This window comes from Colletotrichum orchidophilum (genome assembly GCF_001831195.1).
Source record: "Colletotrichum orchidophilum strain IMI 309357 chromosome Unknown Scaffold_33.1, whole genome shotgun sequence".
NCBI lineage: Eukaryota > Fungi > Ascomycota > Sordariomycetes > Glomerellales > Glomerellaceae > Colletotrichum > Colletotrichum orchidophilum.
The window spans coordinates 93,647-109,442 of record NW_019172989.1 but is presented as its reverse complement, the minus strand read 5'-3'; the positions used below and the strand labels follow the sequence as shown (position 1 = coordinate 109,442).

The window sequence follows — 15,796 nt, the reverse complement described above, 5'->3', positions numbered from 1 at the left end:
TCTATGAGGAAATTTCCGAATACTTTACTTTGTCATCACTTGAAACTTAGTACTGAGAATTAGGGCTGCTACTGTAATCGTTGTTTCAACTTCTGACAGTCTGTCCGCATCGTCAATGATTTCTTTTTACTTAAGCATCTTTGGAAGATAGCAATGGGCATGCCCGAGATGCTAAGAAGCGCATCAAAAAGATGAAATGATTCAGCTTAAAGCTCATTCGCTCTATAAGCGTTATTGTTGGCTATGCGATCCTGAGAAATTAATGGCATCAACAACTAGAAGAGTAAGATCAAGGATAAGGTGATCCAACTTCAGAATAATCAATTGAGGAGAGATGTTCGAAGCTGAAGAGAAACCTATAATACCTTGGGACTCAAGGAAGGCTCTTCTCTTCAGCACCGTAGAGGTCAGGCCTTTGAAGTTGCAGATTATGACTAGCTTCGCCCAGGATAATATCTCGCTTAGAAACTTGCAAGGAGTATCAACGAGCAAGATCAAAGATGAAGACGAGGTTCTTCTAGAAACTTATGTGAAGACTCCAATGGCTAGATTGGACCTACCAAGCTCCGTCATTATTTTGATCAGCATTCATCGATGCAGTGACGTTTGAACGTCCAATTTATTTACCTGGTCCTAAGTTTAGATGGAGTCCTCTTTCTAATGTCGCTTTAGGCGAGGCCTCCGTGGGAGCAATGGTTGAAGTCATAAATGAATAGCAAGATGACATAAGCATCGTACTCAGGCTTGTCGGATCTGATGTGCTAGACGGGCACAGACCCCTGCCCCAAGCAAAGCATACGCCGGAGGTCGGCAGGCGGATAATCCGCCGTTGCTGGGCCAGGGCCGGGGTGCCTTTTCGCATTGGAAAATCATCACCACGGACCAAGTGAAGTCGACCTTAGCAAGGCACTTTCTTTGTCTCTCAGCGGTAAAGGCACAACAGCACCTCGGCGGCCACCACACAGTCATTTTCCCATCTCCTTTATCTCTCTGCTTCCGATATACAGTGCGATTGTGTGTGTTTGCCTGCTTCGAAGAACGTCGAAGCTCCCGCCGTACCTTACCGCCGCCTTTGGGACAGCTAGGCCCTGTTACTCGACGAGGCAGTATCCTTTTAATACCGACGACGCGATGGCGCCCCTTATCCTTCACAATGTTCCCGACGAGGAGCTTTACATCGGCGACGACGGTATCAAACGACCCTACGCCATGGTTTTCCCACAGTACGTTTAAAGCCCAACTACACGCGACTTCAAGCTCAATGCCACGCGCAATGACATGCCGCTAACACGCGCTTCCCACTCTCAGACAAGAAGGCCTTCCCGGCGCCCGTAACCGCCGCGGTGTCGCAGAGACAGGCTCTTTTGGCAAATCGACACGACGCTCCCGTTCGCGGACGGGAACCCCCGCCGGCCGCCGCGAAAACCCGACAGTAGCAGCCGCCGACAAGATCTTTGGCGACTGGATCTCGTCCCAAGCCACAAACTCCAACTCCAACCTCGCTGCCTCGTCAACACCGGGAGGCGGCGCAACGAATCCTTCTTCGGCCGCGGGCGCGGGCGCCGCACCCCAGCGCAAGACCTCGGGCCTCTCACAGCCACCTCTCCTCGCATCCGCAGCCGACGACACACCCGCCGCCGCCGCCGAACCCCGCGTCACCCGCCATGTCCCTACCGAAATCGTCCTGCGCGGCTACCGCTCCCCATCGCAACAGTACGCCGCAATCTCCCATTATGAACAGCTCGCCGGCCTCATCTGCGAGGACTACCCCCGCGAACCACCCCTCGAGCAGCGCCGCTACAAGTCGGAGCTCCGTGATCCGGCCTTCACCCGCCGCAGGGGTCTTACTGTTGAGGAGCGCGCAAAAGTCAACCGCGCCGACGGCGGCGAGCACTGGATCAAGGTCACCTTCGAGTCCGCCGACGCTGCCGACGCCGCCGTCTACGCCAGCCCCCAGCGCGTGCTGGGCTACCTCGTCTACGCAGAGCCCTACCACGGCCTTCCACCCGCCCGCGACGAGCCCATCCCGGATGTCGACTCCCTCGTGCCCAGCCATGACGATCTCGGCCGGTCGCAGTCCGTTCCCGCCGGCAGCTTCGGTACTCACAGGACGCCGCGCAGCAAACACCGCACTGCGGCATCGAGCAAGCCCAGCGGCAACCCCTTCGCCCTCCCCAATACCCGCTCCATGAGCGACCTCTCCCCGCCCACGTCCCTCACGTCCTCCAACACCATCGAGACAGCCACATTCTCCAACGCGACAAACTCGTCCGCGACGGTCACAGCCGATCAGCAACCGACATTGCTGACCACCGCTACCGCCGAAGACAGCCTCTTCTGCCGGCGCATCCCCACCGCGCGCAAGGCTAGACTCCTCCCTGCCGAGCAGGCGTTGCTGCCGCAGCAAAGCTACACGCAGAGGCTCGTCAACATGGTGCCCTTTCTAAAGTGGTTCAGCGGCTCCATGATTGGCAACGAGGTGCCGCGCACCGACACCGGCGACTTTGACTGGAACCGCGCCAGCTTATACTGGAAGGTCATTTGCTGGCTGGACGCAACCTTTGGGCTCTTTGGTGGCGAGATTATGAGTGCCGACAAGGACGACTAAGAGGGAGAACCGGAGACGACGAAAGCAGGGGGAGAGGGGGCCACGATGAGAATTTGCATAAAGTGACTTGGGGTTTTACCGGACGGTGGCGAAGGACGGCGTTTGGAAAAGGGAAAGGCAGGCAAAAAGAAAAGTTTCATGTTGTATACGAAATACCACGCGCATAACTCCAGTACCTTGCTTTATTTTCCGTAGACTGGCGAAAGCAGAAGCAGTCGTATTGGTCAGGGGACCAATATCGAAAGCCAACAATTGTCGTTCGAGACGCGGAGGCTTCAAAAGGAACGAAGAATCGATATCAATCACAGGATGTAGATAGCATGATCTCCTGTACAGAACGAATTGTTAAAACAAGACCAAACATGTATCTATGCATAGCGCCAAAGGAAGGAGGAGAAGGGGGGGCGTCCCCCCTCAATCCATCCATCAGGTAGTAGTAGAACAACGCCTCTAAATGGGTATAACAAGAATAATCATGACTTTCGTCGCCACCATCAAAACCGAGACAGAAAAAAACACCCAAACGAAAAAAAAAAGGGTTCTACGCGTCCTCTTCGTTTACACTCCACCGCCTCCCCGGTCGTCCCCTCTCCTCCGACCCATTTGCAATGTCCGCCGCGTCTCCCTCAGCTTCCTCCACGACGGCGGCTCCTCCTCCTCCTTCCCCTCCTCCTACAAATGCCGCCGCACCATCTTCTTGTTCTTCTTCTGTGATAGGACTCTTGTCGTCAGCCGGCTCGTCGCCCCAATTCGCCTGCTCGTTCGGAGTCTCAACCTCGCCCTCCTCCTCCTCCTTGAGCACATCATGCCGCCTCTCCTCCTCTTCGGCGCTCTTATCTTCCTCGCCCCTCGACTCCTCACTCAACCCGACCCCCAGACTATCAAACGTGACGTCGGTAGCGTGCCGCCGAATAGGCTGGGGCGAAAACGGCCTCACGCCCCGGGGCCGGTTGAAATTCGTCTCGGAAAAGATACTATCGCCATCATTGTCGTCCCCGCCAAAACCAGGCGACGCCCCCGCGGCCGCCGCAAGACTCTGGTACCGATCCGGGTCGCTCAGGAGACTATCGCCCCGCGCGTGGCCCCCCCGCCTCGTCATATCCGACGCCGCGTCCGCGAGGATGCTCTTGGGCGGGAGGATGCTAAACAGCTTCGCCGTCTCGGCCGATCCGCCACCGGCACCGGCACCACCGTTACCGCCGCCGCCGCCGCCGCCAATGATGCTACCGAGCCCCGAATGGTCCCCGACCTCGTCGCTCGCGAAAAGATCCGCCCCCTTTTCCAACAGCTCGTCCAGCCCGCCGCCGCTCCACCCTTTGCGCGCCAGCGACTCGAAAATGTCCACCTCGGCGCGGACGAGACTACACGACGTCTCGAGGATCCGCCCGCTGGTGTCCTGGCTCTCCCGCAGCAGCGTCCGGGCGTGCTCCCCGTGCAGCGACGTCAGCCCGTCCAGCTTGGTCGTCAGGTCCACCAGGTGCGCCCTGAATTTGCCAACGTCCCGCCTGCGCTGCTTGTGCAGCTTCAGCCCTTCCTTCTCCAGCTTCCTGATCTCGGCGTTGCGGGCCTTCACCTCGCGCACGTAGGCCTCCTCCTCGTCGTCGACGCGCTGCCGCCATTTATCGAGCTCGTGGAGAAGGGGCACCTCAAAGTCGCGGTAGACCGTCTCGGAGAGGATCTGCTGGTGGTTCGCGACAAGGTGGTGGACGCCCGAGGCGGACATGAGCAGGTCGGCGGTGCAGGAGCCCTTTGGCCCGCCGGCGGTGAAGCTGGCGGAGAGAAGGCCGCCGCCGCCGCCGCCCGAGAGGCCGTTTACGCCGCCCGAGAGGGACTCGGCGCGGGCTTCTTTTAGCCTTGCGCAGGACTCGAGGGCGGAGCCAAAGGCGGAGGCGGCGGTGGAGAGGGAGGCGAGGGCGATGCGGTAGGCCTTTGCGGTCTGGATGAGGTCGGTGTAGGCCGTCTGGGAGGACTCGAGGTCGGATTTGGTGAGGACGGCGTGGACGGGCTGCGGGGGCGGCGGGAGGGGCAGGTGGTAGGAGGAGAGGGGGTTCGCGGTCGAGGCGAGGGAGTAGACTGGCGACGCGGGGACGGGCGGGAGTTGTGAGGGCGTCGGGGTAATGGGGCGGGAGTCGCCCGGTGGACCTTGTGTCGCCATCGCCGGGTATGGAGACTCTCTTCTCTCTTTTGCTGTCTCGGTGCGATTTCTTTGCTTTGTTTGTTGAATGATGGCAACGCTGAGGGGAGTACCTCGGGAAGGGGAGGAAGACCTCGGGGCTTCGGGGTTGCTATGTGCCGGAGGGGGGGCGGGAGTACGTGCGACGTCAAGTTGCGGGCTTTGTTTTGTTTACGGTGATGTGTGCAACGCCGGTCCGGACGGTGACATGCTCGGAGAACCCCAAGAAGGACAGGAATAAGAAATGTGAAGTTGCACTGAGAAGCTTCCCACCGGAACGATGAAGGAAAAAAGAGTGAAGAAGGGGGAAAGAACCTGTGGTGTGGTTGGAGATATTTTTTGGAGAAACCAAGACGCCGCCGCCGCTGCTGCTACTGCTTGCTGCTGATGCAGATGCAACCCAGCTGCAGCTACCAGGCAAGGTAAACACATTGGGAGGGTTCCGGCTGGCTCGAGATTGGGCATCTGGCTGGCGGCCTTGCCATCCATGGGGCCCATGGCGCTGGGAGACCTTGTGATTCGGGGAGACGGGTGGGGGGGAGAGGGGCCCGCAGGTGACCCTGGAAGCTGCACTGCTCTGCGGCAGGCCGCAGGCGGGAGTAAAGTCCAGTTGCTGCAGTGAAAGTGAGATAAGACGGAAAACCCTTGGAGGAGACACGCTAGCGCCACCAAACGGCGGGCTGACGAGCTTTCGTTAGCTTAGTCTTCCCTAGCTAGGTAAGCTGCGTGTGTGTGTATTTGTGTGTGGCAAGGAGACCCTCTCACTAGGTTGCTTAAGAGAGACATTGTCCATGAATATACGCAAGTGTGTTCTCACTCTCATCTCTCATAAACGGGTCTCCGGGGCGATCTGAAACGGAAACGCTTTCGACCAGGTCATCACAACCGCATTACATTGGTTTCTCTCACAGGACCCGCATAGGATGAGAATCCGATAGAATTTCGTCTAATTGTTGGCATATTGAGTGTCCGCTTTTGGTATTTGGGTGACGTATCATGTTGTTCATCATCACCATGACTGAGAGTCTATATCGAGCTTGTTCATGGATGGATAACCTAGTTCTTGAGCTCCATCTTCCCTCCCGTTGCCTCGCACTCTTTCCCCCTCACGTGAGAAAACCTCTTCCATGATCCATTGTACCTCACTTCTTAGTAGGCGGCAGTCTCTCCAACAAGAAGGCCTCGACCTCGTCCAACTCCTCAGGGCAAGCAGCGTGACCCATACCCCTGTAAGTGATGATTAGTATTTTCCTCTAGACATGAGCCAGCCCTGGTCCTCCAAAGAAAGAAGTACATTACTCCATTGAGGAGGGGGGGGGGAAGAGAGACGAGGGAAAAGAAGAACTCACGGGTAAAGCGTCCTCGCAACCTTGTACCCAAGCTTCTTCAACGCGTCCGCACTCAACGCGTTCAACTCAGGCCGCACAAGCGGATCCGCGTCCCCGTGGCCCAACCACACGGGCGTGTCCTGGTTCACCTTCTCCTCGGGAACCAACCCCGCAAACTTGTTGCTCAGCAGCAGCCAGCACGACAGTCCCACGATGCCGCCAATCCTGTGCTTGCCCGTCAGGCCGGAAAAGATGGCCATGGCGCCGCCCTGGCTGAAACCGCCGAGGACCACGCGCTCGGCGGGGATGCCGGCGTCCACCTCAGCCTGGATGAGCTGCTGGAAGTACTCTGACGAGGCGAGGATCCCTCGCTCGTCTTCGGACTCGCGGAGGGCCTCGACTGTGCCGTCGAGGACTTTCTGCGGGGGAGATTGGGTGGTTAGCTCGGGTGATGATGAGGACGGTGGCGATGATGATGCTTGTGCCTCTTGTTGGCGGTGGCGGTCGAAGATTGTACCGCGACTTACTATGTCGAACCAACCTGGCATGCGCATGCCCCAATTCTGTACATTGTATTAGCGAGGAACAAGACAAAAGGTCCCGGGAGTAAATGTGTGTCCGAATGGGGGGATGAGGTGGTAACTTACACAGGTAATGGGGATCTGAGGCGCATTGGGCAGGATGAACTTGACCTCGTCGAGCCTCTGCCTCCGGCGCCAATTCTCGACAGCGCTCGCCCAGCCGTGGCCCGTGTCGCCGAGGCCGTGGGCGAAGATGACGGTCGCCGTGTGCTTGCCCGCGGCCGGGAACACGAGCGGGGCCGTCCGGGCGACAGAGGACGACATGGCTTCGTAGGCGGTGGGGGGTGAGAGGTCGGGAGTTGCTGGGACAGCTGCGAGAGCAGGGTAATGCTGAGGTGGCAGGGGGTGGAGCAGGTCTGGCTCAGAAAGCGGATCCTGCTGCTGTTGGAGCTCGAGGTGTTGCTGGTGTTGTTGTTGGGGGGTCGCGGCGGCGGTGAAGGATGCGAGGAGGGTGAGGAGGAGAGATGCGGTTACTTGCGAGGCGAGCATCTGTAATGTGCCAGGTCAAGGGGACAGAGATGCGGCGAAAGCTCGGGCGACGGGGTGCCGAATGAAGGGTGTTTTTTTTTTTTTTTTCCCTTTGCCCTTCGTGCCTGCGTCCGCTCCGATGGCATCTGCGGGGCGCTGATCCGGGCTCGGCACCTTTTTCCAGGTCTTGTTGCTCCCAGCTTGCACTGCCTAGGTACTAAGGTAAGTAGGTGGGTGGGCACGAAGACGTATGAGTCTCGAGAAACGTTTTATACTTATATTGGTAGGCTAGGTACTTGGACTACTTAAGAATAATTGCACATGGCGAATCTCCATGCCTTACTCCCGTTCGTTGCCGGAGATGATTGATCAGTACACCTTGCAGAATGCACCCGTCGACCTCGCCGACGAGCAGGGGAAGCTCGAAGCTTACCGGAAGCTTGGACTGGAATGCGTCAGGCCACCGATGGGTAGGCCCGAGGCCGTGCCCCTTGCCTGCGTACGTAAAACTCCCTAATCCGTATTTCCGTCCGGGCAACACCTCATGAACCCTCAATTCCTCGGCGCATCTTGGTAATCAACCGTCCACTAAACTACACCGGCCCTCGCTCCCCGCCCGTCCGCTAAGACAAACTCAGTGGACCCGGCCGCGCGCGACGAAAACCACCACACCCGCCATCCGGCCCCTCCACCCCCGTGCCGTGGTCCTCATCCGGGGCTTTCGGATAGCGCCCACCAACATCCGGAAGCCTTATATACGCATGCCCCTGTGCATCATCAACCTCACATCGCCGTATCGGCCATCTCATCATTGCCCAATATGCCTCGTCTAAACCCTCTGTTCCTCCTATCCCTGATAATCGCCTTCACAGCCTACATGCTCTCACCGACCCTCCGCGCCTTCCTCACACAAGTCACGACAACCCTCACAAAGTCCACCTCATCTCACCCTCCAGACTCACCAAAAATGAAGAAACCCCGGATGCCCGTCTACTTCTTCTCCCATGGCGGCGTAAGCACATTTCGTCTCCTCACAAAACTTACCTCAACAGAGAAACTAACACCACTACCCCCTGGGCCAACCAACAGCCAGACGTAATGTACAACAAAGCCCATCCAGTCTACCCAACCTTGGAACACATCGGCGCAGAAATAACAGCCCTCAAACCCTCAGCCATACTCGTCTTCTCAGCCCACTGGCAGTCCCGCTCCCAAACCTCCATCAACGTAAACTCCTCCCCCGGCCCCTCCCCCCTAATCTACGACTTCTCCGGCTTCCCCCTCCACTACTACTCAGCAACCTACCCAAACACCGGCTCTCCCGCCCTCGCATCCCGCGTCTGCGACCTCCTCTCTGCCTCCTACGGCCAAAACGTAACCTGCATCCCCACCATCGACCGCGGCCTAGACCATGGCGTCTGGGCAGGCTTCCACGTCGCCTTCAACCCCTCCTCAAACCCCCTCAACATTCCCCTCGTCCAAGTCTCCCTATTCCGCTCAGAGGATCCCGACGCCCACTACCGTCTCGGCGCCGCCCTCTCTGCCCTCCGCGACGAAGGCGTCGTCATCATCGGCGCAGGCATGTCCGTCCACAACCTCTACCACATGAGCAGCGATCCGCAGCCCATGCCCTATACCGTCAGCTTCGACAATGCGCTAAAGGAGGCGGTAGAGACGGCCAACGTCAGCGAGAGGCAGGAGAAGATGGCCGAGGTTTGCAGACGGCCCGATGCCAAGCAGGCTCATCCGTACATGGATCACCTCATGCCTGTTCACGTGGCTGCTGGTGCTGCGGGAGAGGACCGCGGGAAGCAGCTGTGGACCATGAAGGAAGGCAGTTTCGCGTGGGCTCAGTACCGTTTCGGGACGGTCCCGAAATCCGTGACATGAACCAGATCGCAAGCGCCCTTGTAGTCGTAAGAAAACCATGTGTTAACATTGAATTGTGTAATAACGTATCTATGCTACCCAGACGATCCATTGCCACGTCTCCATATCATCTCATCTCGAATGATTCGGGCGTACAAAATTAAGTATGCGTGCGTCATCTATTAGGGAGCCGGGGCCTTCTCGAACAATCATGTCTACCCATCCTTTTGTTATTATCTGCCTGCCCACGAGTCATCGCTGATCATAAAAGAGGCTGTCCACAACCTTGCATTAAGCGATCTGCTGAACCAAATACATCTGCATTATCAAGGGTTGACTGTGCCTCCTCACAAGAACGCTCTTGACTCGCCAGGAAGTGGGGGGTGACGTCGGCTGCTGAGAAAGTTTTCCACCAAATGATGACTACCAGCCGCCTCAGCCTTCCAATCGTCAATGCTCGCGATATCGGACCTTTCGCCATCGTGCGAGTTGCTGTAGTCTAGCAGCCGACGGACGGAGCCTCGCCTTTCCCTTGGAGAACCGTTCTTGGATTGTTCACTGGCTAGCATGGGGCCGAATTGTCTCTCGACAGCCATTGTCAGTCCTGGGCTGGACGCACATGGTTGATGTCCTTTTTGTAATCCGGCGCGTCTTACTAGTTTGACCGGAGATCGACTTTTCACTTGAAGAGGGACTTCAGCAGTTTGGGCCTTTGATATGACGTCCAAGCTGCGCGCCTTGAAAGCCTTTCTATCTGTCGACTTGACAGGTAAGTTGCTATGAGAAGGACGTGGCTGCATCAGCGGCATCGAAGGGATTGTCCTCAAAGAGCTCCTGAGTGGAATTGGTGGAGGACCGTAAATACCACGAACGCGTCCAGTCATACGTCCGTCCGACATAGGGATCATGTTCTCGTCTCTGATAGGCGGTGAGAACTTTGGGTCGTCTGTGCCGAGCTCGACGCGGCTGGCAGACGAGGTTTGTCGTGGATTGTGGCTTGTGACTCTCAGAGGCGTTTGCAGTTTGGCATTTCCTGTGCCTGTCGCTCTGTATAGAGTTGGAGACTCTGGCTCTTCAATCTCTGCGCGCTCACGCACATGACCCAAGCTCTTGGGCATGCTTGGCTTTGCGTACCGAACTTCTGTCAAATGCCGTGTCCCGGCATTGGCCAACTTGGCATCGGTATTGGCCGCATTCGCGGAAAGCCAAGTCTTCCACTCCACAGAGCTTGCGTTTGAGACCGTCCGACATTCCGGCATCGTCGGTGTATAAGTCTGAAGCCCAACCGGTACATAACGCTGTTGGTGAGCACCAGCCCCAGTGGTGACATCCGAGCTGCGCTCCTCCAAAGTAGCTTTCGAGTTGTCGTACGCAAAGGGTGTCATACAGGGGTCAGTATCAGCTGCTTTGTGATTGGGGTGTCGAGGCGGCAGCCTTGGCACTGGTTGTTCCCCAAAGACCTGTGGTATCCCTCGTGGAGAAAGGAGGTCGTCAGAGTACACACTTTCAGAGTAGGCAAGGCGAGGATCTTCCTTAGAGAGACTAGGCCGACGCCTTGTGGGGATCAGCTCCAGGTTTAGCATCGAGACAGATGGTGACAGTAGCTGAGCTGGAGCTTGTGACTCTAACTTGACCTTTTCTTGTAGGACCTTGCGGTATGGACTCGTTGTTCGGAAGAGATGACAAGTCGGGCTGCCAAAGAAGGCAGAACTGCGAGTTGACAAGGCTTTCGGGGGGTTCGTGACGTTACCGCCGTGCATCTTATACGGCTTCGAGGGCGAGTGGTTCTGCCCGTCACCAGCCACAAGCCTTGGATAGGCGTTGTGAGATCCGATGGTAGTCTCAGAAGCAGAGCGCTGGCGATGATGCACCGTACTGCTAGATGACGACGCGGCTTCATCTTTTCCCGATTCAGGGGCATTGGTATCGACTGGTGCTTGCGATGTTTGTTCCAATGGACTGTCACGGAAAACGTCGTCCTCTTGCAAGACACATCTTATAGTTGGCGGGTCTTGGTCCCCAGCTTCGTCAACCTCCTGGTCGCCGAGGGACTTTGGCAACTCGACTGAGCCGTGCCCTTTGAGACCAATACTCCTGGCGCTACCATTTCGAAGCTTCTCACCTCGTTGATCCTTCTGCTTGTAGTCATGCAATCGCTTCATGAGGGCGGAGTAGACTCTGGCACTATCGACGGATGGACCAGGGCGGACGAGTCCATCCGAGTGTGGTGAAGATTGTGGTTCGAACTCGAATGGATTGCCATCGCCCATGTTTGGTCGTTGGAAAGAAGAAGAGGCCTGATGTGGTCCAATTTCTTTGATGATAGACAGCCGTTGCCGTTCCCGCTCGCCGCCCCAAGTACTTTGGCTATTGAGGGTAAGGGTGCCTGAGCTCGTCCAACTGGTCACGCGAGACTTCTCATCCGATGCTTTTCTTTCACTCCCTATGCTCTCTATACTTCCTTGACGCGAGCGGAGCTTTTGGGTCGAAGAGGCATTGTGAAGAGACGGAACTCGCGAAGGTACTTGCGAAATTGAACACTCGTCCAGCAAGATGGGTTCCACAATGTCCATGTAGGCATCATCCTGCTCATTGTCGACGCCAATTAGATCTTGGACTGCAAGTGAAGTTATTGGCTCTGGTTCGGTAGCTACCACTACCGAATCATCCTTCTTGCTCCTTCGGAACATTTCCTTGAGCTTATTCTTGAGGCCGTTTGAAACTTTTCGAGCTTTGTTTCGTAGGGAAGCGTCTTTGCGGACAGCCAAGCCGTTTTCAGGACCAACAGAATTGACATCGGCGCTAAAGTCTCTCATAGATCGACGTAGACTCAAAGACGCCTGGCCCTTCTTCGCTTTTGATAATAGTGTCGACGATTGCCGTTTCAAATGCCGTTGCTCCTCAATGTCTTTGCGGAAACTGTCCTCAGCGTCCTGGACTGCCAGATCGATCTGCTGTCGGCTGCCAGTTCGAGCCGAGTCCATGGCGCCCCGGACTTTGAGAAAGCTCGTTGATTTTGGGGCTCTCAGCCCGAGTGTCTTCTTCGATGGCGACTTAGCCTCTTTGGTGTCTTGTAATGACTGTGGCTGCAACGCAGGCTGTACATTCTCCTGCTCCGGGGGCTCGCTGAGATATGTGGTACTTGTTCGGCGCAGCCCTGTCGGTTTCAAGGGGGCGAACATTGAGCGTGACTTTCGAAGTCTTCTGTAAGATGCCGGTGCAGGTGCGCATTCGTCCGGGGACCCGAATGACTCACTGGGGGGCAAGGAATCGATGTAGTTGGTTGTGTAAGTGCTCACAAATGGACGCTCAGCATTGCGGGAAGCTCGGCTGGCCGGCTGGTTCACAACATCTATAAGGACACTGCGGCGTCGAATAGTCCCCATATCAGAAGAGTTATCATTGCTTTGGCTTTGCGGGCGCTTGGCTCGGGACCCATGATTCACGAAACGAAGACTTTGCTGAAGGCGTAGGCCTCCGTCATTGGAGCCAAGCTGATCAAGCTCGCTTTTAGTCTGGCTAGGATCTTTGGGATTCTCTGGCCAGGTTTCCATGTTGAAGGACCGTTGGTTTTGTCGTGAAGTACCGAATTCCATTGCCAAATCGGCATTGCGGTTCGCACGGCAGAAAGACAGGGTGGCAGCGATACGAGCGTCTCTCTCGGCAGTGACTGGGTCAATGTGCTCTAATCGTTGAACAGCCGAGCGAACGGAAGCCGTAGACCTGCTTCGAGTCAGAGTCGACTTCGACTGGGTACTGTTGTGTCGCCGCATAGGATGAACGTGCATGTATTAGGAGGAGGGCCTAGGCGGAGGAGGGACGCCCGGTCTCGCGGCGGCTTAGGGATAAAGGGAATTAGAGAGATTCAAGTGAAGCTGCTGTTTGTTGGTCGACGTGCGGAACTCGGCCTGAGGCTAACCAAAAGCAAGCTGAGAGAGTATGAAGAAGTATCGTCGAGAGTGTCAAATGATGAGCCGTAATGTTGGAATGGAGTATGTGGAGGAGGGACGTCGTCCCACGAGCAGGGCCACGAACAGCCAGCAGTCAGGCCGACGACGAGCTCCATGACTGCTCCTTCTCCGGTGCTGAGTGAACTTTGAAGAGGTAATTTGGGTAAGCACGTCCTGAACAGACGGGAAGCAGGAGAGCAGCTGACTGATCCCTTCCCTGGGCCTTGGGAAGATAGGTGTGAGGTGGTGTCGGCAAGAGCAAGCCGTTGTGTCATTCCTACCGTGGAGGGACCAAATAACATTCCAGCGAACGCAAGGCACAGAAAGAGAGGCAGGCGAGCCAAGATTGGCAAAGTAGCTCCGGATCCAGGACTAAGCTGTCAGAATGCATTGTCTCCATCATAGATTGACTCAGATGACGGAAACTAGTGATGGTGACTATTCCTTGTGGACATTATCGCATTGTGTACAGAACCTCTCATCAGCCACATTTCAACTCGACAACATCTTCACAACCGCATGATTGGCTTACTCATAAACGCCTACAAACTTTTGACCGGCTCAGGTGTGCCCAATCTTACTGGGCACGGTCGGAGGGCCGCAAGGGATAAGAAACTTTTTCATCACGCTGCTTCCATCACCCATTATGCGTAAGGTAGCTAGAACAAATATTACTTTAGAATAAGGAAACTTATTGGTGGTGCTATGAGATCTGTATGTAGCTATGAAAAGCGATGCATCCATCCTGACCCATCCCGCAATAACCCTATGCGTACACCGTCATGGACCCAACAGAAAAAGAAAATTCAAGACCAGGCTAGCGATCTACCGCAGCGCTTACAAAGATGTCTCCCTGAGGAACTCCTTCAGCTCCTCGTCGACCAAGTTGTGGATCTTCTTAGCAAGCTTCTCGGCCTTGGTACCGACGTTCTTGGCACCCTTAACAACCTTGCCAGAGAGAACCTCGAAATCCTCCTCGATGGCCTTCTCCAGGTCATCAATGGTGGACTCCTGAGACTCCTGCTTGACAGTGTAGCCGCCAGCGTTGACAATGGCAGTGTAGTTGTTGCAGCCACCGCCGTTCCAGGCGAGAACGTTGGGGGTATCGCGGGGAATGTCGCTGAGGGCACCGACGGTACCGACAGCGATAAGAGCCTCCTTGAGCTTCTTGGGGGTGATGGCAGCAACAGAGTACTCGGAGTCAGAGGCGGGCTGGAGGGAGAGATAGTAGGCCAGAAGACCGCAGATGTGGGGGGAGGCCATCGAGGTACCGGAGATGGTGTTGACGGCGTACTTGCTGCCAATCCAGGTGGACTTGATGTTGGTGCCAGGAGCGAAGATGTCAGTGCACTTGCCATAGTTGGAGAAGTAAGAGCGGCGGTCGCCGAGCTCAGTAGCACCAACAGTGACGGCCTTCTCGGCAGCAGCGGGAGAGTAGTTGCAGGCATCAGCATTGTCGTTGCCAGCGGCGACAGCAAAGTGGATACCAGCTTCGACAGCAGCGTTCACAACGGCGTCAAGAGCCTGGGTCTTGCCACCACCAAGAGACATGTTGGCGACGGAGCCCTTGAAGCCCTTACGCTTACCATCCTTGGCGGCCTGAACCTGGCCAGTGTGGGAGGTAGCGGCCCACTCGACACCCTTGACGACGTCAGACATGGTGCCGGAGCCGTTGGAGCGGAGAACCTTGACGGCGTAGACATTGGCCTTCTTGGCGACACCGTACTTCTTGCCGGCAATGGTACCGGAGCAGTGGGTGCCGTGACCGTTGCCATCAGCGTCCTGGTCACCAGAGGGAATGGTCTTTCCCCACTTGGCGCGGCCCTCGAAGTCGACGTGGTCGACGTTGGTGCCGGTGTCAATCACGTAGGCATCAACACCTTCGCCGGCATCCTCAGCGTAGAGGTATTTGTCGTATGTGCCGAAGCCCAGAGACTTGCGGTGGGAGACACGAGCTAAACCCCAGGGGGCCAGCTTCTCGAGCTCGCCGTCGCACGTATCCTCAACCTTGGACTTGATGGGAACCTGAGTGTGGACGATGGAGTCGACCTCGATGAACTCAACCTGTTAGATTTCATGTTAGCACGTGTCTAGAGGAAGTGATGTAGAAACCAAAAGCTTCCGAACAGATTACGGAAGCCCGAACCCGTAAGGTTCAAAGAGCCAAGACAGCGTGTGCCATGGTCTGGAGCGGATTGTGGGTCTACGGGGTTTCGGTGCATCTCGGGTCTGGGAGGAGTCAGGGTCGGACTTACGTCAGGGTGCCTCCGGACCTTCTCGATGGTGGCATCATCGAAGTGACCGGCGTAGCCCAAGAAATCCTTGCCAATCTTGTATGTGTGCTTCAAGCCATGGAAGACATCATCAACCAGGGGCTCTTGGCCGCGCTTGCGCAGCTCGAGACGCTCGTCCTGAGCAGAGGAATGAATGTTCTGGACCCAGTTGTGGTGGTCCGAGGCGCCGGAGTCCGAGACGTGCTTCTTGAACTTGACGATGTACGAGTTCGGCACAGCCTCAGCGTTGGTGGAAGAGAGAATGGGCGCGGCGCCGTCGTGGACAGTCTCAATGGAGAGTGAGGGGGTGGCGCTGGCAACAGCCGCCAGGCCGGCCACAGCACCGATGAAGCCTCTCATGATGGGCGGTGTTGTGGTGAGTAGAGTCTACCGGAGACACTGGTTGGGATAACAGAGAAGGAAATTGAAACTGCGAGAGACGCCAAGGACAGGCGAATAGTCGATAATATGGGAAGATGGGTGGTCGATGAAGGAGGGGGACAGATGGGAGACGGATGGAGTGGGAAGATAGACACTGGAGCTGTC

General features: G+C 56.4%; 5 protein-coding genes across 5 annotated transcripts; 2 read left to right on the top strand and 3 right to left on the bottom strand.

Annotated features, from left to right (window-relative positions):
- Positions 1 to 1,131: 1,131 nt before the first annotated feature.
- CORC01_04891 (uncharacterized protein) lies at positions 1,132 to 2,608 on the top strand (the record flags this gene model as incomplete). Its single annotated transcript, XM_022616538.1, has 2 exons — positions 1,132 to 1,223; positions 1,309 to 2,608. 2 exons carry the CDS (start codon positions 1,132 to 1,134, stop codon positions 2,606 to 2,608), a joined length of 1,392 nt encoding a protein of 463 aa, XP_022476900.1.
- A 541-nt stretch (positions 2,609 to 3,149) lies between these two features.
- CORC01_04890 (uncharacterized protein) lies at positions 3,150 to 4,763 on the bottom strand (the record flags this gene model as incomplete). Its single annotated transcript, XM_022616537.1, has 1 exon — positions 3,150 to 4,763. One exon carries the CDS (start codon positions 4,761 to 4,763, stop codon positions 3,150 to 3,152), a length of 1,614 nt encoding a protein of 537 aa, XP_022476899.1.
- A 1,160-nt stretch (positions 4,764 to 5,923) lies between these two features.
- CORC01_04889 (phospholipase/Carboxylesterase) lies at positions 5,924 to 7,179 on the bottom strand (the record flags this gene model as incomplete). Its single annotated transcript, XM_022616536.1, has 3 exons — positions 5,924 to 6,008; positions 6,131 to 6,672; positions 6,757 to 7,179. 3 exons carry the CDS (start codon positions 7,177 to 7,179, stop codon positions 5,924 to 5,926), a joined length of 1,050 nt encoding a protein of 349 aa, XP_022476898.1.
- A 799-nt stretch (positions 7,180 to 7,978) lies between these two features.
- On the top strand, positions 7,979 to 9,048 carry CORC01_04888 (uncharacterized protein; the record flags this gene model as incomplete). The annotated part of the gene is made up of 2 exons (XM_022616535.1): positions 7,979 to 8,170; positions 8,248 to 9,048. The coding sequence occupies 2 exons, from the start codon at positions 7,979 to 7,981 to the stop codon at positions 9,046 to 9,048; spliced, it is 993 nt and encodes a 330-aa protein (XP_022476897.1).
- A 326-nt stretch (positions 9,049 to 9,374) lies between these two features.
- On the bottom strand, positions 9,375 to 15,610 carry CORC01_04887 (uncharacterized protein; the record flags this gene model as incomplete). The annotated part of the gene is made up of 4 exons (XM_022616534.1): positions 9,375 to 9,611; positions 9,684 to 12,750; positions 13,819 to 15,041; positions 15,233 to 15,610. The coding sequence occupies 4 exons, from the start codon at positions 15,608 to 15,610 to the stop codon at positions 9,375 to 9,377; spliced, it is 4,905 nt and encodes a 1,634-aa protein (XP_022476896.1).
- Between the last annotated feature and the right edge of the window lie 186 nt (positions 15,611 to 15,796).